General features: G+C 37.2%; 1 protein-coding gene across 1 annotated transcript in view; it reads left to right on the top strand.

Moving 5' to 3' along the window:
• Positions 1-7,577: 7,577 nt before the first annotated feature.
• LOC104530584 (contactin-1) overlaps positions 7,578-23,882 on the top strand; it is a gene marked incomplete at its 5' end in the record, with an annotated part of 49,683 nt that continues 33,378 nt past the window's right edge. The window contains 4 exons of the mRNA XM_029086794.1: positions 7,578-7,698; positions 11,696-11,854; positions 15,176-15,325; positions 20,061-20,131. Coding sequence (XP_028942627.1) covers positions 7,578-7,698; positions 11,696-11,854; positions 15,176-15,325; positions 20,061-20,131 — 501 coding nt within the window. The remainder of the gene's footprint in view (positions 7,699-11,695; positions 11,855-15,175; positions 15,326-20,060; positions 20,132-23,882) is intronic.

Consider the following 23,882-nt stretch of genomic DNA (forward strand, 5'->3'; position numbering starts at 1 on the left):
TTCCCACCCAGGACAAAGGGGACAGTAGGTTTTTTGTTTGAAGTCTGGAATTGCAATTTGTAGTTATCCAGCAATTCAGCACTTAAGTAATAACAAATGCAGAATTTTCAACAAATTCAACGAATCCAATACAAAGGCTTATATAGAATGCAATTAAGAGGAATATGCACTTTCAGTATTTCTGTTTCATTCATTTATTATCATAATCTTACATTAAGAGGTTTTCTCCTTCCTGGGTGTGCAAAGGGATTTTTTCTCTTGCCTACTGCTTCCATCCCTGGCAGTTCTGAGCTCAAGTCACTGGGTGGCAGGTTTGCTCAGACTTTCTCGGTTGTAAAGGAACGAGCTGTTGTGCATTTGAAGGCAGCAACCCTAACTGCTGGGGTTGAAGCAGTGGAGTCCTGTGCTGCCACCCAACCCTTCACAAATGTAAAAGAAAAAAAAATTCCATAACTAATATTAAAATTAGTGCATATGTGATGCATGCTCTGTGCTGTAATTTCCTGTTGATGAAGGGTCCTCATCTGTCTTCCTGATATCACTATTAATTTCTGTGACAATGCAGGTAAACATGCTGATACTTGCTACAGCCACAGTATTTCAATTCTCAAAATAACACTAATATTGTTGTCACATACACATAATGTAATGCTAATGAAATTCATGTAAATACCTGCATAAGTCTTTCTTTAAATGGAAGCTTTGGTATCTCCATCATTTGCTGAAGGCAAAACTAATTTACATTACATTAGTACTAAAACTCATTTATCAAAAGAACATTTGTCAGTGCTGTTTTGATTTTCTATGACAGTGATCTTTAAAATGGAATATGTATATATATATATATATATATATTAGTTTGTTAGCTTTCAAAGAGTCAAATGGAGTCTTTAAAAATCTTACTTTTAAATTGATTGCTTTTGACTTTATGTATGGTTGTTCCTCTGATTATTTCATTGAGGAACTAAACATTAACACTTCCTTTCAAGTCCCATAGAGATATAGCACTTCAAGTAACTGGAAAATTCTAATGTTCTAATAATTTTTTATTTATGGATCTGCTTTTTGACAAGTATATTTAAAGACTTGAAATCTCACTTTTAATATATATTCTTTTAAAAATATACACTATCCAGTTAATTCTCCTCTTTTAAATTTATTACAAGAAAATCTTTTTAATATGTGAAGGTGTGTAGCTTTTTTTTTTTTTTTTCACTTTTGGGGTCACACTAGTCCATTTGTTTGGATAGTCAGGAAGAGAAACTCCATAATTTAACTGGATCAAGTCAGAAACTTGTACATAAACTTAGGAAGAGTCCAAATGTATGTTGTAATAGTCTTAGTCACATATAGGCATGCATACAATAGTGTCGACTTCACTATTCTCAAAAGCTTTTTTTCCTTATGCAAATATTGTTCATCTTACTTTATCCCTCTCCAAAGTACAGAAAGCTTTGCAGTCTTCCAGGACCACATTCATAATATTTTGGAGATGTGTGGCCATAGAGACATATGGAAGGGCCTATTTCTTTGCTTGACTATAAAAAGTCATTAGTCCAGAAACCAAAATACACATTACAGATATTTAAAATAGGTGAGGTGAATTCCAGATTGGATACAACATTTGCCAAAAGGGAAGGTTCTCCAAAACCGATGGTTTTTGTAAACCACAGAGAATAAGTTGGACTGTAAAAATCCTATTAGAGTATAGCTTAATACCTGCTTGGGTTTTGTAAACTACTGTAGTTTGCAGTTCCTTGACTGGACATGGTAGGCAAAGGTCGTTTACTGCATGCTTCTGCTTCAACGTATTACCGAGTAGACACTCAGTTTTATTGTACAAGTCTCTCCTTGCACATTCCACGGTTTTCTGCATTGGAAAAGATAAAAAGATTGTAATTTTATTGACTCCTTTCCCTGGTAATCCTTGCAGAGTGCGGAGCCTAGCTCCACCTATATGACAGGAAATTTATAGAAAGTTCAGGAGAACTGAAGAGTTCAAGAGGAATGTTTAGATAGGAAATCTCAGTTGCCCACTGACGAGGAAGAAGAGGCTGTGTATGGATTGGAACACAACCTGGGAGAGAGTCATAGTAAGATCATTCAGTACAGTCTGTTGAATATATGGAGGGGGCAGCAGGTCATTGTTCATGAAGTGTGGCTAACCAAATCAGCTGAGCTACTGTATTTTTCTGAAAAAGAGTCCCAGAACTCTCTGAAGGCACTATCTCAATACATTGCCTTCAGCACCTTGATGTATTAGGGAGACACTTAAGACATAAGTGAGTTTGTATTTTGGCTAGGTTTCGGGTAAAATTTAGAGGCAAGAGCCTAATAGTAGTGTATTGGACATGGAATGAAATTGATGGAGTCAGTGGTTAAGAGTGAGGAGGGGAGGGAAAGCAGAAGACATAGTGCTGAGAGTGGAGCCAACAGGCAGTTAACTCTGACAGAAGCCATGGAGGAAACCTATTATTAATCCAGAGTACTGTTTTCAGCCCAAAGAAATGTCTGTTCAGAGGATTAAGATATGCCAACTTCTGTGCTAGAAGTAAAAAAATACACTGCATAATCAATTTTCTGTAATTTTACATGCTTATGAGATTTATCAAACTACCAAAATCCATGTACCATCTCTAGTTAGGTAGCAGGATTTGAGAAAACCAGGTGTGAGCAATACTCAGAGAAATGTAGTTTGTAGCATATTGTGAATTTTCATCATCACCGTAAAGTTGTGAGCCATGAATATAAGTGAAAAAGTACCTAGGCTTTTTCTGCTGTTGGAAATAAAATAACAGGACATATTACCACAAGGATGCTGGTACAAAGAATAATATCCTCAGGCATTCTCAGTGGTATACTGAATGGAGAAGAATAATATTTGTTGGAAATATTTCCACAATCTGCATTTCAGGGGTAGAATTAGCACTGTACTTCCCTTACATATAAATATAGTTCACTGAAGGAAGAGATTCTTCAGTGGAAATATCCGTGTCATCATTATCCTGCTGATTTTTTTATTTACCCTTAACTTTTATGCCAGCCATGTCTTATAAAACAAAGTGAGATAAGCTCTTCTGTGAATAGGATTGAGACAGTAGAGCTGCACTGTTGTCCCCATGTCATCTCTGATCTCAATATCAGGAAAATAGGTACTATCACATTTACATTAACATTCATCAACAGCTGTTGAACTGTTTCTTCTACTCATATCTACCCCATAGCATATCCTCTACTGACAGGACCAAAAAATTCACATGAACTCATTGAGAGTTAATAATTTTAGGTACAGGTAACAGAAAAAGATGTTTTAATGTTTTAAATTATTATTAGCTTTGGAAGAGCTGATCTCATCACCAAGAATCCCATCTCTTCCATGTTACTTCTTATCGCTTCTCTTATTATCTTACCTCTACTGTGTATTAAGCACTCCTGAAGCTCAGATGTCTGATTTTCAAACCTGATTTAAAAAGAAAAAATACTCTGTCTCTGCTTACCAGGTTCTTCTATTTCTGCCAAGTTAGTTTTATTGTTACAAAGGGCTTGTTAAATTTCTACTAACATCAGTTTTTTTATTGTCTTTAAGGTCTCAACTGAAGTGGATACTCCTTTCACTCAAGTGACTAAATTCCTGTAAATTATCACACAGGGGCACATTCTGATGGCTTTCAGTAATTTAATGCAGTGGCAAAAGTGATAGTCGAAAGAGAACGGTGAATCTCAGAAATAGGTCATACAATGCTATTTTTGACATCACTATTAAAGCATAAATATAGGGCTCATATGGTGAAAGTCTTTGCTAGAAATGTGGTAAATAACTGAGTGGTGAACCACAGATACCCTTGGACCATCCCTGAGTACTGCTATCACAATTTCCACTCCGTGATTCAGTTTCTTTGAGTTATGGAAGGCATTTTTAAACTCGGCCAAGCTGAGGTTTTTGAATAAAAACACACAGTGCATTCGTATCTAATTTGTGGATGGAATCTGCTGATGCCCATGCTCTTTATGTGCTTTGTAAGCTCTCCTTTTACCACCAAGAGCTTAGGCTTCTACTGAGGTACAGAAAGCTTCATCACCAACTGCATAAAACCTTGGTCCAGGAGACCTTCTGAACCAACAAGATACAATACCGTATCTATGGGTTGTTGATTTTTAAATTAAGTTGCATTTTCCTGTCTGTTTTTCATCATTTAGATTTTATGACCAAGTTCCGATAAGGGAAATTAATGTTAGAGCAAGCATATGGGCTTGTATACATTACTAAGTATAATAAAGTAGTTTAATTAAAGTACTAACTTAGAAATTAATGAGTACTATGACTATTAAAGATTTGTAATAATTTGTTATTGAAGTATTAATATGATAAGGCGAATTCTAGTTTTATGCAGTTTTTCTGAACTTTATTGGTTTGGACAACCTTGGCTTATGTTTATTTGTGGATGAAAGTGCAAGCAATGATCTGAATTCTTTCTAGGATGACATTTAGCATTAATAAATTAAAGATTTATACTAAGCACTAAAATAGAGGATGTTTTATCTCTTTTATTAAACACAAAAACAACAAGAAGAAACAAAAAAAACCCCAGCAACTGAAATCTCCAGGAGTTTGCAACTTCTTTGTTGTAGATTTTTCGAGGGCAGAGGAACAGGTAGCTGCCCTCTCTGCTCCCACAGCAGTACTTAAACTCCTGATTTTTCTTCCTGAAAGCTGTTGATAGCATTGCTTAACCTACTGTAGACAAAAAAGGCTTAAATATGGTTAGTTGGACATCTAGCTGGTGTTAATTTACGCAGTAAAACCCACAGATTCTCAAAGATGCTACCTTAAAGGCAGTTCCCCTGGAGTCCTCTTGAATAAATTGGAGGTGGCACCTGCACAGAAATACCACTGTTCCAGACTCACCTCATGTATGTACCCTACATGCACATTGTCAAATTAAATTAAAAGCCCTGTCAAACTAGTCTTGAGTGAAAATTATGGAAAAAAAAATATATTTAAAAGCAGTGTGAATATGTACAAGTGTGTGAGTATATGTATATATGTGAATATATGTATGTCTTAACATGGACATAGTTTAATAATAACTAAAAGAGAAAGGGTCAGAAATATATCAAGAATATTGCATTGTTCCAGGATCCAGCTAATCCATTTGATCATTAATTGCACTTGTATCGCCCGAAAATTGAAAAGGAACCTGCATTTATCTCTGACCCTGTATACCAATCAGCAGAAATATTGCCAGCCAGAATTAACCGTTGTCTTTCATGTGTGCTTGATTCTCCTTTTATCCAATCAACAGTTTACCTCAGTAATTTCTTAAAGATATTAATTCTTATGTGAATTGGTTTTAAGAGATTTCAGTTTGTGCTGAAATTTTATGCCAGAAGAATTTGAAGCTGACATCCAAAATCATAATTGGAGTTTGGAAAGGAAAAGGATAATTTTATCTGGCTATTTTAATCTCCCCTAAATATAGATTCTAAACTGGTATTCTGGTTTCAGAACATTTGCAAAAGATTTAACCTTACTTTTTCCCCCCTCCTTTTCAATCAGGAAACATAAACTGGGTGACATAGTTTTATTTCATTTCTTCAGAATGCCTAATGCAGAGACGCTAATGACGGCCCATAATATTTGAGAATGTATTGAAGATCTTTGCTGTTCCCTAGAGCTTTCTGTGATGATGACACTGGTTCTTACACCTAAATATTTAGCAATTTATTTCTTTTTTTTGTATACTGTTTTGCATCTGAATCCCTTTTACTTCTGCCTGTGAAGGTTTCAGGATTGCAATGAGTTATGTACTTGTTTGTTTTTTAAAAAATTGCATTTCTGAACAATCTGGAGTGAGTTAGGGAATCTGGATGTTACCCCTTTTGGTATAGTGTGGATAAATCCATCTGTTAATCTTTCGCAACATTTTGACTTCCATGAAAGCAATAAGATATATTTTGGAGGGAACATTTGGGTTTTTTCTGAAGTACCTTTAAGACTAACACATGTATAACCATGTGATTTAAGCTAAAAATCTTTTTCTGGAATAAGATGCAGGGTAGATAAGCAAAATATTTCAAATGTGTTATTTTTGAACATTTGTATGAAAGTCTTAACATAAAATGTGTTTTTCATTAACAATAGTTGTGGTCTATATAGTGGTCTCTTCTACTTCTTGTTTTACAGGTTCACATTTAGTTACTCAGTGAGTTCACAGAAGTCTCATAGGACAGAAATACTTTACTCATTTTGCCTATCTGTACAACTACAGATAGCAGCAGGTAGTGGACCTTACAGCCATTCTGAAAACATAGCTATATAAAATATATATATTTGCTTCCCAATAGTCAAGCACTGGTGAAGAGTGTTGAGAAAGGGTTAGAGTCTATGATGATGGTGATGGTGATGGTGATGGTGATGGTGATGGTGATGGTGATGGTGATGATGAGGGTGTGGGCCTTCTTGAATGGTAGATTGCCTCCCTGGAGGTCCCGATGGTGTTTGGCAGGGAGCAGCAGGAGCTGAGCTGGGCGACAGGGTGGCCGGCATGGCGGGGACCTCACCAGCAAGGGCCCCATCCCGCAGGGCCCGATGGAAGGGAGCCGGGCAGGACTGGAGATGTCAGCCAGGGCCCGGCAGGGAGGTCCCTGCCCCGGAGTCCGGGTCGCGGTGGGGCTGGGAAGTCAGCTCGCTGCTCAGCAGGTCCAGGCCAGCAGGGCCCACAGCCAGACTGGGCTGTGCCATGGCGGGAGCTGTAGTTCTGGCCCAGCCTGAAGGGCAGCAATTCAGCTCCACAGCAGCTCCCACAGCAGGTGGTTGGCCCTGGCTGAGGCCTCACTGCAGCACTGTCTGTGTGTGCCCCGTCCTGGGTCACCAAAGGAAGGGACCGCCTGGACTGTGCTGTCTTGGAGCCCAGCCTCGCACCTCGGGGATTATGGTTATGGCCATCATCCTGTCCATTGCCAACACTGCTGCACAGAGCAGGGGCTGGCCTTTCGTCTGACATCAGTGTTGAATGTTGAACATTATTGTTTTCCTGCAGCCACTGCATTTTGGTGTCTCTTTGGTACATCTTTATTTAGACTGTGACTGTAGCCCCTCTGCGATAAAAGAGTTTGTACTGCTTTAGGCGTGTAAAGGCAGAGCCAAACAGTATCCTACTCTGTTAGTAGGACTCTATGACATGTTATCATATAAACATCCATAAAAAAGAAAATAATGGTGCAGAAAAATCATCTGACTGCTGCTTATGAAAAAATTCTTAACTAAATTTAATGTTCAGATACGGGTTTCAAATAGTAAAAGGGTGATGTTGTCTTGTGAAAAAATATTTACTTTTTTAAGACATTAGTTTTTTTCATGCCCAGTAAAGAGCAGCAGCTCTTCAGGAAACACAGGACAATGTTAACAGCAGTCATATAAATCAGATGTATCTTTGAGGGTGATCCATGCTTGAAAAAAGCACTTGCTTTTTGGAAACAGCTACCATTGTATATCACTTGGGAGGGATGTGCAGATAGGTATCACATAGCTGTACAGGGATGTTTACCAGCTTGTCTAAGTGCTATTTTTGTAACAGATTAAATCCAACGGTGAGCTGCTCATTAAAAATGTTCAGCTGCGGCATGCTGGGAGGTACACATGCACTGCTCAGACGATTGTTGACAACTCCTCGGCTTCAGCTGACCTTGTGGTAAGAGGTAAGGTTCTCCAGGTAAAACAGAAATGTGGCTGGTGCTCACCTAGATAAGCAGAGTGTTTCTGGTTGTTCAGAGTATTTTATTTCTCATTAGGAAATTACAGAAATTGAAATGAGAAGTGAATGAGCATGTAAAGTCCTTAAAGTCTACTCAGGGCACTGATTCTACTCCAGACATTTAGATGTCTAACTGAACATGTGTTTTCCTGAAAAGCAATAAATATTTTCTATTGGTGTTTTCCTGATGTTGAAGTAATTTTTAGATAATTTAATTCAGTGTTCATTATTAAAAATAGATTTAGGTATCGTTTCAATGGATCTACTGCATAACAGTTTTAAGAAGCAAAAGATTAAGATTTATAGATTTTTATAGATTAAATTATTTTGTATAATGCTAGACCTACATTAAAAGGATTCCTAGTTTTCAAATTACAGAAGCTAGGACATTTGGAGTTAAGGTTGTCACTCCATTGTTAGCTGTTGTGGTGCTTAGGGACATGGTTTAGTGGTAGACTCGGCAGCATTAGGTTTACAGTTGGACTCAGTGATCTTAAAGGTCATTCCCAACCAAAACAATTCTATGATTCTATGATTCATGTCTATTAAGTGTTACTGAGGTCTAAAAACACTGTGCTTGCTTATACGGTAGGTATCCTACAAGATCTGTTACAACACATGGTTTCAATAGTGTAAGTCAATTTATGTCCTTTGGGCACTTTATTCTGTTTTGTGCCTCCAGGTGTAACATGTTTTGAAGTGCTAATGCTCTGTAATGCTGACATTTCAAAGGAGACACAACTTGCACTTGGGGCCGCATTGCTGTCATGGTTTGCTCCATATTCCAGTTATACTATAGAGCTCTATAGCAGCTGAAGTATAGCTTGTGCCTTGATTCTGAATTTCTGTCATGTGATGCTGTTGTGGACTTGAATCTTTCTATATTTAATTTTTCCTGGGTATTAACAGCCAGTGAAAAATCATCAGTCTTAGATGAAATGCCAAAGCAAGTATGGTAAGTGGCAAAACTGCAGAATATATCTGCAAAGAAAAAGGATCTGTTTCTGTGCCTTACTATTATGTAAGCAATTCTGAGGGAGCAGCTGGCCTTTGGTGTTTCCTGACATGCCATTTTCAGAAACTTTGATAGTGAGGTGAGAAGCTGTAAGAGATACCTCCTAAAGAATGAAGGAAAGATCCTGGGACTTATGAACCTTTCCATACCTTCCAGTTTGAGGGCTTCTGAAGGGGGCAGTCTTGCAGGAGAATGGGACTCAGGCCTTACCTACCTGAGTCCTTAGAGTTGGGCTAGCAATTATGCATGTTACCAGAGTGCAGAGCTGACTAACAAACCTCATCCTAAAAATACACCCTAAGCAACAACTTCATGCATCCTCTGTGATGAGTAAGAGGCTGTTTCCACATACAGTGACATATTTAGTCCTTACCTTGAAAGAGAGGTCTGAGGACAGCTAATTAGTAGCTTAGTTTTCAATGCTAAGACTTGAATATTAATACAAGTTGATTAAAAGCCATCCAGTAGTCAACTGACTTACATTTTTCCAAGGATACTAAATGGATACTGTTCTTGGATCTTAGGAGAAGAAACAATCAGGAATTTGATCTTTAAGGTCCCTTCCAACCCAAACCATTCTATGATTCTATGATTGTCAAAGTCATCAGCTGTAGATTGTGTAGAGTGGAATTCTTTTTAAGCAATGGCATATATATTCTTTAAGGAACTGGTCTAAATTTGAATACTTTTGGTGTCAGCAATGGAATTGCTTGCTCGATAAGAAGGATAAATTCATTGAAACTGGGGAACAGCAATATATGGTAGTATATTTGTTTGGTTTAGTTAATCGCATTTGATTACTTTTGCTCAGATTTATGGAGCAAATAAAGAGCTCAAGAGCTAAAGATAAATCTGGCACACTGTGTGTTTAGATCTGATGTAGAAATCTCCTTCCATTTTTTTGTTGAATTGTTTTTGTGTTGGTTTTCTGTGGTTTCTCTGTAAATACTGCAGAGAAATATATCCTGTTATTTCATGTTAGGTTTTTTTAATATGCTCTGGGACTTGTTCAGTCAGATTGTTGGATAATTACCTGAATCATGTTGGCACATTATTATCTCTGAGTGTGGAATCAGAAAATACTTCTCAATAGTTCTAATGCACTGTCTCCGTTTTTGCAAAAGAGTTAATATATATCACATGCTGTGTATCATATAAATCAGGAGTATAAAAACAAAACCAGAACAGTCAATATGAAAAGAACAATCTGAAAATATCTATAGGCCAAATTTGTAAGTAGGTAATAAGTTTGGGTTACAGAATTACTGTAAGTTTGACATCTTTTTGCACACCTTACTGAATTTTCTGGTGTCTTTTACAGATGAAGATTCTTATACTCACATATGTGTGCACCCGTATCACTCTCTTCTTCACTTTCTAGTCTATGAAAAAATCACCTTTGCCTGTTGATCTGCACATTTTAGCCTCTCTTCTGGGGACCATGGCACAGCACAGCAACAATGAAAGTTACCCACACAAAGTAGAGGTGTGGGAGTAGTAGTAATTAGAAGAAAAAATTTAAAATTTAAAAAATGCATTTAGAAAAATACAGACATTCACTTCAGCAGGTTTTGTCAGTTATTATTGTTCCAGAAAAAAAGATGAGGTTTGGTGAAGAGATTTAATACCATTTATTAGGTTTAGCATTTTACCTGGAAAAAAAGAGGCAAGTTTTGGGAACAGAAGCCTGTCTCTTCAGATCTGAAGTCCAACTAACATACTCTAAAGCCAAATATGGATTGAGAGTAACTGCTGTCATTTTAACATAGTTATTTTAAGTAGTTAGTTTGAGCAGAAGTAGTATTTAATACTTGAAAAGCACAGAGATGAGACTATGAGCTAGTTTAGAACAAGGAACTTCTTTCTACCTGTAATGATTTAGCTGGGTCCTGGGAGCATAGTCATGTGCCATCAAGCCAACATGTGCATTTAGTTCATGACTTTTTGTATTCACTAGGGCTATGACTTTTTAAATTAATCTTTGCAAGCATCTGTCTTTTGAAGAAAAATAAAATAGTCATTAGAAATTATTTTATAGGTCCTTCTTGATGATCAAGACTGAAAAGGCAGATATGGAATGTCTGTTTTGTGAGAAGTATTTTCCCTTTGACAGCTTAGTGCTTTTTTTCCTTGATGGTAGTCTTTGTGAAGTTATTCTGGTGCACAGAGGTTGTACAATTTCACCCATGTCGTTCACAAGACTGCTTTTAATTCAGTGGGTGCAGTGGATTCCACATTTTGACATGGATTTTTGAAATTCTTGTAGAGAAATATTGCCTAGTTCTGCTTTCACTCAGGTTATATTAGCCTGTAGGAAGTTTGCATCTGATGGTGGATTTACCACATTAGGGTAATATGAAGGCCAAGAGAAATGTGAAGAGTTCTATAGAAATGTCTTTCAAGGTATGCTTTTCCTTCAGTATAAATTACAAGATTTTCCATATAAATTGCAGTCAAGGCCAGTATGGCACAAGCAGAAGTGTAGATTAAAAAAGTAGATTAAAAGTCATCATGAGTTGGAATTTAGGAAGGAAGATTTTGTGTATCTTTTCCTGAGTCTTCAGTTCACTGTTGTTTCAGGGAGGGGGATTGGGGGGGGGGCGGGGAAGAGAGAGAGAAAAGAGCAACAACAGTTTTAAGGTATCATTTTTTTCACTTAAGAAGATAAGTATTACTACTGAGGCAGCAGTCATGGAAGTTTCATTTGGTAATTGTTTGATGCAAGAGCACTTACCTTCTTAATCACTCTGTAAAGTATTAAAATGTATATATATTTTTTCAATCTGTTCTTAAGTAGAAAGTGAGACTTGCAAGCCTTGTATCTGATAAATACAAGTAGGAAAGGTAGTGAACTGAACTTTAATTTTCAGATGAAATTTGTGAATCGAAGTACCAATTTTTTTTTTTTTTTTTTTTTTTTTTTCAGGTCCTCCAGGCCCTCCCGGAGGTATAAGAGTAGAAGAAATTAGAGACACTGCTGTAGCACTTACCTGGAGTCGTGGAACAGACAATCATAGCCCTATTTCTAAATACACTATCCAGTCAAAAACCTTTCTATCTGAAGAGTGGAAAGATGCCAAAACAGGTAAGAGTAATGCCAGAAGTAATGAAGTCAATAGGTTTTAAAGTGTTTGATTGTTAGAAAGCTTGTCTAATCAGAAAATAGTTACAATAAAAGGAAACTGGGGATGGTATTAGTCTGCTACAGGGTTGTGGAGCAGGTACCATCCTGCCAGTGTGTTGTCAACAGGTTTGTTCCCAGCACTTGGAGGGCCTGAACTGAGTATCAAGAAATACAGAGAAGGACAGGCCAGAGTTTTTACCTGGTTTTTGCCTCTTTCCTCGTGGTTTGAAACTTCCCACATCAACTACTAGAATAATAAAAATTTCTTTGCAGGTTAATTTGGATGGCAGATGGATGTCTTCATTTCTATATTTGTTATGCAGAAAGTTGGTTAAAATTGTCTGCTTTTTCCTGGGAGCAGACTAAGTCCCAGCTGAGTTACAACTGGCACCCCTAGAGAAAACATAGCTAAGATTATCCTTCTAACCACTGGATGTCATCATTGTGCCACATAATTGCAGCTGAGGCAGCACCTACCTGAACACAGGGCATGCTAATGTATATTTCTTTGCAAGGTTTAACATAAATGCATAAATTATTAAAATATTTATAAACTACTAGAATCTTTTAATACTTTATGAAGGATAGCATTGCCACAATGTAAACAGAATTGTCCTATCAATATGATTCATTATGCCACCATAATAAATTATAACTTCAGTGCTTTTCTGTGGAATTTGAGCATCACATACTCAGCTTTTTTAAATATTAAGACTATTAACAGTTTGAGCTATTGACTTTCATTTAAGTTGTTATTTGAAACTACAGAGATAGATGTCTAAGAAAAAGACTTTGACATACTAACCTGGAAAATCTCTATTTTTAGGGTAAAAAGTAAAAAATACTAGAGCTACTGCCTTAAATCATATTTCTTATCTAGAACATGTCACATATGTAGCTCTATTGTATATAATTACCTCCAACAGCCAGCACTAGTATATTACTTCTGTTAAAGTAGCTTGGAAAAAAAAACTAGAAGTTTCTCCAGTCCCTTCCTATCTCTTATATCTTGTTTAATAGTTTCTGTAGAATATATATCTTTGAACTTAAAAAAAATACATTATGTAGACATTAGGGACGTTCAAATACCTGATTATTTGCTTCAGTGACAATATACACAGGAGGGAGGATCCTTTTAGACCAACCTCTGCTTTCTTCAGGATAAATTATATTTTATTTCCTATTCTTTTTTTTTTTCTTTTTAATTAAAAAAAAAAAAAATGGGAAGCAACGAGGTTCTAGAAAGACATGGGAAGAATTTATAAACAGGTGTGGCAGCTCTGATACTGCTTCTTTTTGTGTTGCATGTTACTGGAACTAGAAACGTGTGTAGGAGATACCAGTGTTGAATTCATATCTTTGCTCTGTCTCGTTCAGAGCAGCCACTTGAATCCATCTTTCTCACTTCTCAGGAAGATTCCCTATTTGCAGTATTGTAGGCATGATGGGATGCATTTCTCTGCATCTCTGAAGTTCTGCTTCATAGAATTAATGAGCTAGTCATTGAGACATGCAGTCAGACTTTGAGTCTTATCCTGTAGCATGTTGAGTGGGATTTACATCTTGAGTGGGACAGGGAGGAATCTGGATTATTGAATTCCTTTTTTAAGAAACTAGCAGGCAAGATATAAATTACTCATTTCTGAAAAGTTGAAATGAACTATCCACTGTTTTCAGAATCATTGCTTTTTCATTTGAACCACACTGAGTAATTTTGATTAATAGATGGTTCCCTCAAAAATAGGTAAAATCTCCATAGTAACCATCACTGGCACCACTGCAAGCTTTTACTTAATTTCTGGACCCCTCCCAGTTTGGCTGGGTGTTCACTTTCATATGAAAGAAGCATGATGAACAGTCCAAATTAATCTCTCATCAGTGTTTAGGCTATCATTTAATGATGCTAATTTTCAATGTGTGGAACAAAAAAATATACTTCGGCATTGCCATTTGGAAATATTGTTATTATTGTTGCTACTACCATTATTCCCAAACAAAATCATTCATCTCAGGTTGCATAACATCAAGTGTGTTTTATGAAGGAAGTGTATTCTACTTCACAGTACGGAAATACGTATGAATGGGTTGTGTAACAAGTTGTTCACATTTATGTTGCTCTTTCCAGTTAAGGGGATCAGATTCTCATCGTGTTGAGTATTCATTATTATTCTGGGAATTTTTGGCACAGTAAGGTTAAATGAAGAGATTGAAAATAGCCAAGGAAAAGGAATGCCAAATTTATATCATGGTTTATATGGCCTAGGAGGTTTGCAGTAGTTCTATTGACTGGACAGAAAAATTGAGTAAGGATGAGGGAGGGTGGTGGGCAGGTGGAAAGAAAATGGAAAGTGTTTCTCTTTCTCCTTCAGGGCCTTACTTTGGAATGAAAAATGTAGTTATCGTTCAGTAGAGGAAAGTTGTGTCACCATCCCGTGCTTACATTTCCATGACTGGGGTTTTTTGCAGCCATTGCATCCATTTTTTATTTCCAAATCAACTGCCTTCCCAGTGCAGAATATCTCATTTCTCATCACCCTCTGAACCCAAGACTATAATTTGACAAACAGCTCTTGGCCCATGGAGTAAATGAAAAACATCTGTCTTTCTATAACTGCATATAGCTATAGAAACAACCCCTATTGTCTGCGAATTGTAGGCAGAGTCACGAGTTACACATATTATTTATGGTAAGAAGCTCATCCTCATGACAATAATAAGTCTTTTTGCAGGAATTACAAGAACACTTACCCTTTTGGATCAGAACTAGATAGCAAGTTTTAACGTGCTCACTAATAAGGTGTACCAAAATATGACCACATTTTATAAACCACTGTTTATCGGTTGATCGAACCCTACATTTCTACATGTCTATGCATTGTCTATATAATGAATCTTTATTTTACTGTTTTTGCATTCCAGTTTTTTCATTGCATTTGTCTGTTGGTAAAATGAAATTCTACAACTACAGTATGTAATTAGTAAAGATACCTCATAACTGCATGTACTTCTCTTGATAGTTCACACCCAGTTAAAACTTACAAGTCTGTAAGGATTCATTGAAGATAGTGTCATAGTTTCCAAGTTCCCAGTCATTGCCATGAGTACTACTTGTAAAATGTGGTATTCCTAATGTACAACATCAAGTTTCCTTCAGCTGGCTATGTGTGGTTGCAGAATAGTGGTAGTTTTACCGAAATCAACCACATTGTTGTCTGACCTTATTGTAAAAATGCTGTTTTCTAAAGCAATTTTTTTTTTTTTTTTTTTTTTTTTTTTTTTTAGAGCCATCAGATATTGAAGGAAATATGGAATCTGCTACAGTGATTGATTTAATTCCATGGATGGAATATGAGTTCCGGATAATAGCAACAAACACTTTGGGGACAGGGGAACCGAGTATGCCATCACAGAGAATTAGAACTGAAGGCGCTCGTACGTAAACAGAAAATGTCAAGTTTTTAAATATGCTTCTTAATTTTCACATTTTTATTAATCAGTTTTGTAATTTTGGGGTCTTTTTGAAAAAAATCACTGCAAAAGATGCAAGTCTAAAGATTATATTTTCAGCCACACATTACTATAGATTTTAGTAAGCAAAAACCAAACTGTCCAGATCTGATCACATCAAAGTAGACAGGAAGGAAACATTGTGCTACAAACAGCAAATTTGCGGCCACTGCTGAAAAAAGAATCATACCGTATCTTTCAGGGATCCCCCACTGTGTACATCAGTCAGGTCATGCATGTATGAATGCATGCACATGCTTGGGACCAGGGTACAAGACTTTGGAAAAAACATGCACGTGTTTAACAAGGAAAATGTTCATTTGCTGTTTGGTTTGTATTCTAACTAAAGAATACATCATAGGATGTGTGTTACACTGGGTAATGCCATTTTTCTGTGATTGAATGTTGGATCTTATGTCTTCTTATTCCAGGTCAGAGATGTGACATTATCTTAAACAACATATGCCCTTATCAGTCTAATTGCTCAGTGTTAAAATCTCAGAGCATATTTAAGGATATCGTTTAGGCTCAGGCTCATCCTTTTTAAAATTAATTCTCCAAAATGTTATTATTCAAGATAATACATTTTAGTTTGACTGTACAAAGAAGATAACAGCAGTGTTCTAGGAGGTAATACATCAATGCAGAAAGACTGTATCCAGCAAAGCTTGTATACCAGTATATCCTCCTTAACATACATTAGCACCCATGTGCTACCTAGATATATTAACAATTATTGTCCCATAGCTTGAGAATTGAAACTAAAAATACAAAACCAAAGTGTAAAAATTGTTTTTTCAATTATTTGTCAGAAGTCATAGCTAGGCCACTCTCCGTCATCTTTGGTAAGTCATGGAGAACAGGAGAGGTGCCTGAGGACTGGAGGAAAGCAAATGTCACTCCAGTCTTCAAAAAGGGCAAGAAGGAGGACCCAGGCAACTATAGACCAGTCAGCCTCACCTCCATCTCTGGAAAGGTGATGGAAAAACTTAGCCTTGGTGCAATCTCTAGGCATATCAAAGATAAGAGGGTCATTAGGAGCACTCAGCATGGTTTTACCAAGGGGAAGGCATGTTTAACCAACCTGATAGCTTTTTATGAGGACATAACCAGGTGGATAGATGATGGCAAAGCAGTGGATGTGGTTTATCTTGATTTCAGCAAAGCATTTGACACGGTCTCCTACAGCATCCTCACAGCTACACTGAGGAAGTGTGGTCTGGATGATCGGGTAGTGAGGTGGATTGTGAATGGGTTGAAAGGAAGAAGTCAGAGAGTTGTGGCCAATGGGGCAGAGTCTAGTTGGAGGTCTGTGTCTAGTGGAGTCCCTTGGGGGCCATACTAGGACCAGTACTATTCAATATATTAATCAGTGACCTGGATGAGGGAACAGAGTGCACTGTCAGCAAGTTTGCTGATGATACAAAGCTGGGAGGAGTACACCGGAGGGCAGGGCTGCCATCCAGCCAGACCTAGACAGGCTGGAGAGTTGGGTGGGGAGAAGTTTAATGAAATACAACAAGGGCAAGCATAGAGTCTTGCATCTGGGTAGGAACAATCCCAGGTTCCAGTATAGACTGGGGACAGACCTGTTGGAGAGCAGAGCAGGGGAAATGGAGCTGGTGGTCCTGGTGGACAGCAGGATGACCATGAGCCAACACTGTGCCCTTGTGGCCAAGAATGCCAATGACATCCTGGGGTGTATTAGAAGGGGTGTGGTTAGCAGGTCAAGAGAGGTTCTCCTCCTCCTCTACTTTGCCCTGGTGAGACCACATCTGGAATATTGTGTCCAGTTCTGGGCCCCACAGTTCAGGAAGGACAGAGAACTGCTTGAGAGAGTCCAGCGCAGAGCCACCAAGATGACTAAGGGAATGGAGCATCTCCCTTTTGAGGAAAGCCTGAGGGAGCTGGGTCTCTTTAGTTTGGAGAAGAGGAGACTGAGGGGTGACCTCATTAATGTTTAGAAATATGTAAAGGTCGAATGTCAGTTGAGGTCCCTTCCAATCCGTAACATTCTGTGATTCTGTGTATCTGCTAGGTCATTGCTTTGATTAGATAGTATTTTAAAAATAAAATGTATTTGCATTGCAAATTTAAAAACATTTATTAAAAAATACCCACACTTGGTCCATTAAAAAATCTGTTGCTTAGAGAGAAAGGAAATACAGATTGGTTAAGTTAATCTGGACAGGGAAGAAAAAGCCACAGAACTTTAATACTGAAGTAAAAGGAAATTACTGCGTATAAAATTGACTATTAGCATCATATGTTTTATGACTTAACAGCTGTATTTGAAAGTCCAGGAATCTAAATGAGAAATCTATACATGCTTCTTGGAGTGCTTGGTGCACAACAGACATTTTTGAAATGTCAGAAAAGAGACAGAAAGAGAAAGGAAATTATGCTCACAGGTGGAATAGTGATAGTGTCCTGCAATTTGCAGTGTGCCACTTTCATGGTATTTGTTTTAGCCTGCCAAAAAATGGCATAACCTCTAGTTCTGTAGGAGGATGTAATGCTTTGGCAAGAGGTCGGCTGTTCAGTCTGTTGTCTGATTCCCCATGCACAACACCATTGTAATCTCTGGCAGACTGTGAGACATTTTTGGTAAAACAAAGCAAAATGTTAACGTACTCTTCCTAGGCATCATTCAGCACTTCTTGCCATGCCGAAATAGGGTATAAATCAGCAAGAGTTCGCAGATGAACTTCTGTGCATTTTCTGACAGGAGCTAGAACCTGTTATGAGCAGTAACAATAGGATTTGGGTTGCGGCGTCAGCCTCCAGGATACTCAGAACCAGCACCGCCTGTGCATTTTCACGTAAATCTGAAGAAAGTAAATATTTTATTGCACAAACAACAACCCGTATCTGCACATTGTAGTTATTTACCATTTGTTCTGTCTTAAACAGCAAAAAACAATGATGCATCTTTGTTGTACTTTATGAGTGACAAATAATGTCCATGAAATTCAAATGTTACCCGTGTCTTTCAGTTATGAAGTCTCTCTTCTTGTGAATAACTGTAAATTCAGTAACATTTTTATTAGCTTTCTAAGAATGTGTGCCATGATTTTTCTTTTTAATGAAATCTGCTCGCTTCATCAATAACACATTTCATAGCGATTTCTTGAAATTCAATGCATTAAAGTCTGCTCTTATGTATTTTAGCTTATGGCTGCATTAGGGTAATTGTCTGAGTATAACTATCTGAACTAGTAACCCAGTCTTAAGGGAGAAAGAAACCTGGGTTTAATGGTCGAGAGAATGAGGGAGATTCTCTTGAAAAGGGTGATTTGTAAGACATTAGACAGTTTTTTTTTTCTCTTCTCTGGCAGCCTATGTATCTTCTTTGACTACTTAAGCATTCTAGTAAACCTCTGCTTCTAGTTTAGCGCTGAAGTTATATGCTTATAATTGATAATGTGACTACTATATATTTCAGTAATAACAAGGTTGAGAAATAAGTGCAGGCTTCCTCTTGAATTATGATGTGTGTCTGCTTAGTCTCCTTCTCCACTATTTTTTTTTTTCTGGAAGGCCAGAAATAAATAACACATACTATACACTGAATACTGATTTCGTTTTCAAATTTATTGTTACATATTTTTATCTTTTCTGAAAATATTAATTCTGCTTTGTGTTTCTCCTCAGCTGACCCTCAGAGGAGGCCTCAGCAAACATCTTACTTAAATACTGGGAGAGCACTTAGGAACTATCCCCTTACTATCTTGTGACATGCACTGATTATTGGAGAAAATGCCTGCTCATATAAGAATTTTTAACACAGAGAACATGTTCATGTAGACAGGACATGTAGTTAATGCATGATCACCCAAGGCATATTTAATGCACTATAGTTAGGCTGTCATTTCCTAAGTTTTCAGTGGTAGGTTGTGTATCCTCAGTATTGAGTGACAGCAAATAAATACACAAACACCACAGAGGATAGTAATAGAATCATCACACTTAGTGCAACGAGTTCTACAGAAGTGGGAATACAGGAATGATTTATAATGGAGTCCTTGACAGTATCCTGCTTTATCACTCAGCTGTGTATTAATGATAGATCAACAGAATGTCAGTCTAAAATGCAATTAGTAAATCATGAAGGGCTTCTGAACATGTACCCATTCTGAACATGCTCATCAAGAAGACGTACCACTAATCCAGAGTAGGATTAGGATGCCAGTGCTTCAAAGATATATCCATGGATTTAACATTTTACATTGTTACTAAATCCATTGAAGTAGATGGAATTACTCACAGTCTCTTAAGGTAAATAGATGTGCAAGTCTTGGGTGCCTGAGCCCTTGGCACACCAACATCTGAGGAAGCACAAGAACAATGCACAGTGCTTCTCTTAAGACCTATGAGGAGTGTTCTGTGTCTGAATGTTCAGTTAAATGTTTGTAGAGGATATGGTTAAAAAGAAGAATGATTGATTGCTAGCTATGGTTAGAACTGGCATGTTTCCTGCAGCAGTAGCTGTACATTAGTCTTGGCAAAACCACAGACTCACAGCTATTACAGACAGCCATTTTCATTGTCTGTACCATGTGTGCTTATTGGTCCTGCTCATAAAAAGAAAAGTAAATAGTGATATTTTTACTGACTGTATACTTTGTAGTAATTCTTCTTGTCTCTTCTATTTTTCTAGCTCCTAATGTGGCTCCTTCTGATGTCGGAGGAGGGGGTGGAAGCAATAGAGAGCTGACAATAACATGGATGGTAGGTGTTGCACTGAGATGACACGACTTCCTTGTGTCTGATCTTTCTTTTCCTGAAACCCATGGCTGCTTTGTCACTGACTTCTGTGAGAGCAGGGTTTGTACACAGGATATAGGTTTTCAGATTTTTCTCATAAAAATATGTAAAAATGAATGAGGATGACTATATTTTGGATGTTTATGTATTGGACATTTCTAAAATATGACCTAAAATACTCTCTGAGTATGTTTCAAAGAGATTGAAACATGTACTGACTATGATAATACATTGATGTTACTGCGTAATTTTTTTTAAATTCAGTTCAAAATATTTCTTCAGTTTTCCTCAGTACTTTAGCAATGAATTTACATGAAGAAAAGATTTCTAAGTTTCTGAAAAAGGATTATCTACACTTCTTTTAAAATATATTAAAAAGGTTATTTCATAGTTCCATTAACAATAGGTTCAGAAGTAGATGTATCCTAATTGGTTTGATTCTGATCTTTATTTATTTTTGAAGAATAAAAGTCAAATAAGAACTCATGCAATGAACAGTTGCAGAAGACCTAGATTATTTTATTATTTCTTCACAAGTACCGTCATATAAAAATCTTAACAAACTACAGAGCTACTTCCTGCATTGCATGTAAAGACATGAAAATTCATGGCATTTTCAATACAATGAAGACATCTGTGACTAAATTAAAAAAATAAAGTTATAACCAGGAGAATTGTGACTAATGCAAGATCTGATGTACAAGATCATTTCAGTCTTTCCTATACACCCAAGCAGATTTATATTCTAATTATTTCTCTTACCTAATACCATGCTTTTTACATCTGTTCTGTAATGAGTAGCTCATTTAGTCAGAGAAATAAAGCATGGCTTCAAATATTTACTTCGCAAGAATCTCCCATTGCTATGTCTGGCATGTGTTTTTGAATAGAGGCATTAGATTTACAGAGCCTATCTGACAAACAACAATACATCTATCTGTAAGGGTTAGATAAAGATGAATATTGATTCTCCCAAATGTGCTGACATTTGTGTATGATATTCCAAATTGTCCTTAATTAAGAAGAGAAGAACAAAATGTATGGCAGGTTCACATGTTGCTGCCAACCCCCTTTCAGCTTTTGCTATGATTCATAAGACCAGGTTGAATGAGGCAGCCAGAGATGCAATCAAAGCTCTTCCAAGTCTTGTTTTGAAAGCAGAACTGGGAAAGAGAGCTAGGAGTGGCATGTCCGTTCTTCCTCATTTTTCCCCATTTGCCTCTTCTTTGTTTTTCAAAGTTTTTAGTAGATATTACAAACTATTCAGCCACTTATACCTACTTACTATGTGCAGCCATTGGAGGGCAAGCTCCTTTCAACATTTTGTTTAAGATCTTCCATAATATAATTTTTAAGTGCCAGTCCTGGCTTTCTAAAGTTTGCTGTAGCTGAAAATCATTCTGAGACTAAGGACACATGCAGGCTGCTTACTTTAGCAGCCTGAGAATGAGATAGGATTCTGGGGTTTTTAAAGCAGCTACGTACAATGATAGATTTAGAAGACAAGCTATCAAAGGTGACCCAGTCTGTGAAATCTTCTACTATTTTAGTTTCAGGGTTGCCTATGAATCTAAACTTAGATACATGAAGGTACATTAGCTGTTCTGGGAAATGAGGTATCCAATTTTTACCTGATCTCCAGTCAGACCTGAGGGAGAAAACAAAGACATGACTTATACCTCATCCAATAGGTACACTCAGAATATGCCTTATACACTAAAAAATAAGCAAGTAAAATAGATTATCTAGTGTTTTTTTCTTTCGTAGCTGATTTGTACTTAAAGTCTTTGCCTAGTGGTTTGTGGTTAGCATCACAACTAGAGAACAAAAATCCATCTCCTTTTTGACATGAGGGGTTTCTTGAATTTTATTTGTTGGCAGTCATCTTAATTACCAATTATACAAGAGTCATTCATATGTTCTCGGAAGTCATGTTGTAGGTAGATGGGTATGTTTCCACTGTCTAAGGCTCCATTATAATTCAGATTTGACATATATCAACATTTTGCCTGTGTTCCCCAGAAAAACCAAAGAAGTTATGTATGTAGAGACCTGCAGTGAGCCGCATCAGTCAATTGTCTTCTGTAACATGGAGTCATGGTTAGAGTACTCATGCAGGAAGCAAGAGGCACTCTAGCTGGAAGATTGCCTATGCATATCCCATGTTCTAGAAGGGTACCCTAACCCTAGTCATGGTGTGCTGAGGCCACTTTCCAGTTTTTGGTTGAACTGAGCCACTGTTCTGCTGGAGATGTGGTTAAGTATGGGGAAAAAAGGACAGGAAACAAGACAAATGCTACTGGTTACTGAACTCTGCAAATGGTAAATCATGATAGATTCTGGGCCTTACTCCAACAGCTGGATTTTGCTTGTACCGAGTGATGATCCGTTGCTGAAGCAGTGGTGTCTAGGGAGTTTCATCTAGAACCAGTTTTCTGTCCTCAACCAGCTGAAGGCTACCTGTTTTTAGTATTGCTGTATTGTGATTCTTGTTACTTTAGCACTGATGTTGCAGAGTGGTGAAACTTTACAGCAGCAACACAGAAAACAGGATGCAATGGGATCTGATAGCTGGCACACCTGGGACAGGGGTCAATTATTAACCTTAAGCTGAGTAAAGTCAGAAGTCCCAGCCTTTGATCTGATTCTATACATTTCTCTTGGAAGCTTTATCATGAAGAAATGAAGTTCCATCATTGTTCATATGTACTTATCAGACATTTTTCAAATTTTGAGTTCTGATATCTGTTTGCCTTAATTTTTTTCTGGTTATATTATGCATACTAATGTTCTAATCCATGTATTATGTTTCTGTAGTCAAAACTTAAACGTTTCTATTGTCCCAAAAAATTGATGAGTTTTCATCAGAATTTTCTTTCTCAGAAAATTTTTGGAGTTTCATTCTAGCTTCAAACAAATACAAACATCAAAATTTGTGAGCTAGGGTTTTTTGTGGTTTTTTTTACTTGTTCTACTGTTAACATCTAAATTTCCTAAATCCTTGCTCAGAATATGTCCACACTTGTTCACTGAAGTGCTACAGTAGTGAGCAAACACCTAAGGAGAATAATTACTCTCTGTTGTACTGCTCCAGAAACTTTGCCTCAAAACAAGCTATTTCATCTCTGTGAGGTTACAGTATGAGAAAAGGTGATGCAGGAAGTTTATTTTCAAAGGATGCTTCAGATGCACTGATGAATGACATGATTTTGGCCCGTTGCGTACACTGTCTAATTGTTGTGGTAAAGGCTCCAAGGACAGAGGAGGTATCACTGAATGGAGAGTTTTGGTAAATGAAGGAAAATTCATTATAGAAGATGGTCTTCCATAATTTTATATTTTCCAGTATTCCTAGTTATAGGAAATCAGATATAGTTTTAAGAAATATTTTGGATAGGTACCTTTAATGCTCATGTTGAAAGTAGGAGTCATTTTACTTAAAACTTTTACCAGTTAGCTAGGTAGATAGCCTAAACCAGCAACTGGACCCCCTCCATCATCAATGAAAAGTGGTAGGATGAATCATTCTTTGAATGTTTCCATTTCTCTTCATCAGCTGTACAAGTTGGCTACATGACCAAATTCAGTTAAATTAATATAATTTAGACCAGCCACATAAATTTTCTCTTCTGTCTCTCTGTTTCTCACGAATGTCTGTCTCCGTCCATGCACATGGACCCATATACTTGCCTAGTGTGTCTATTTTCCATATCCA

This window comes from Antrostomus carolinensis, unplaced genomic scaffold, assembly GCF_000700745.2.
Source record: "Antrostomus carolinensis isolate BGI_N321 unplaced genomic scaffold, ASM70074v2 scaffold1489, whole genome shotgun sequence".
Classification (NCBI taxonomy): Eukaryota; Metazoa; Chordata; class Aves; order Caprimulgiformes; family Caprimulgidae; genus Antrostomus; species Antrostomus carolinensis.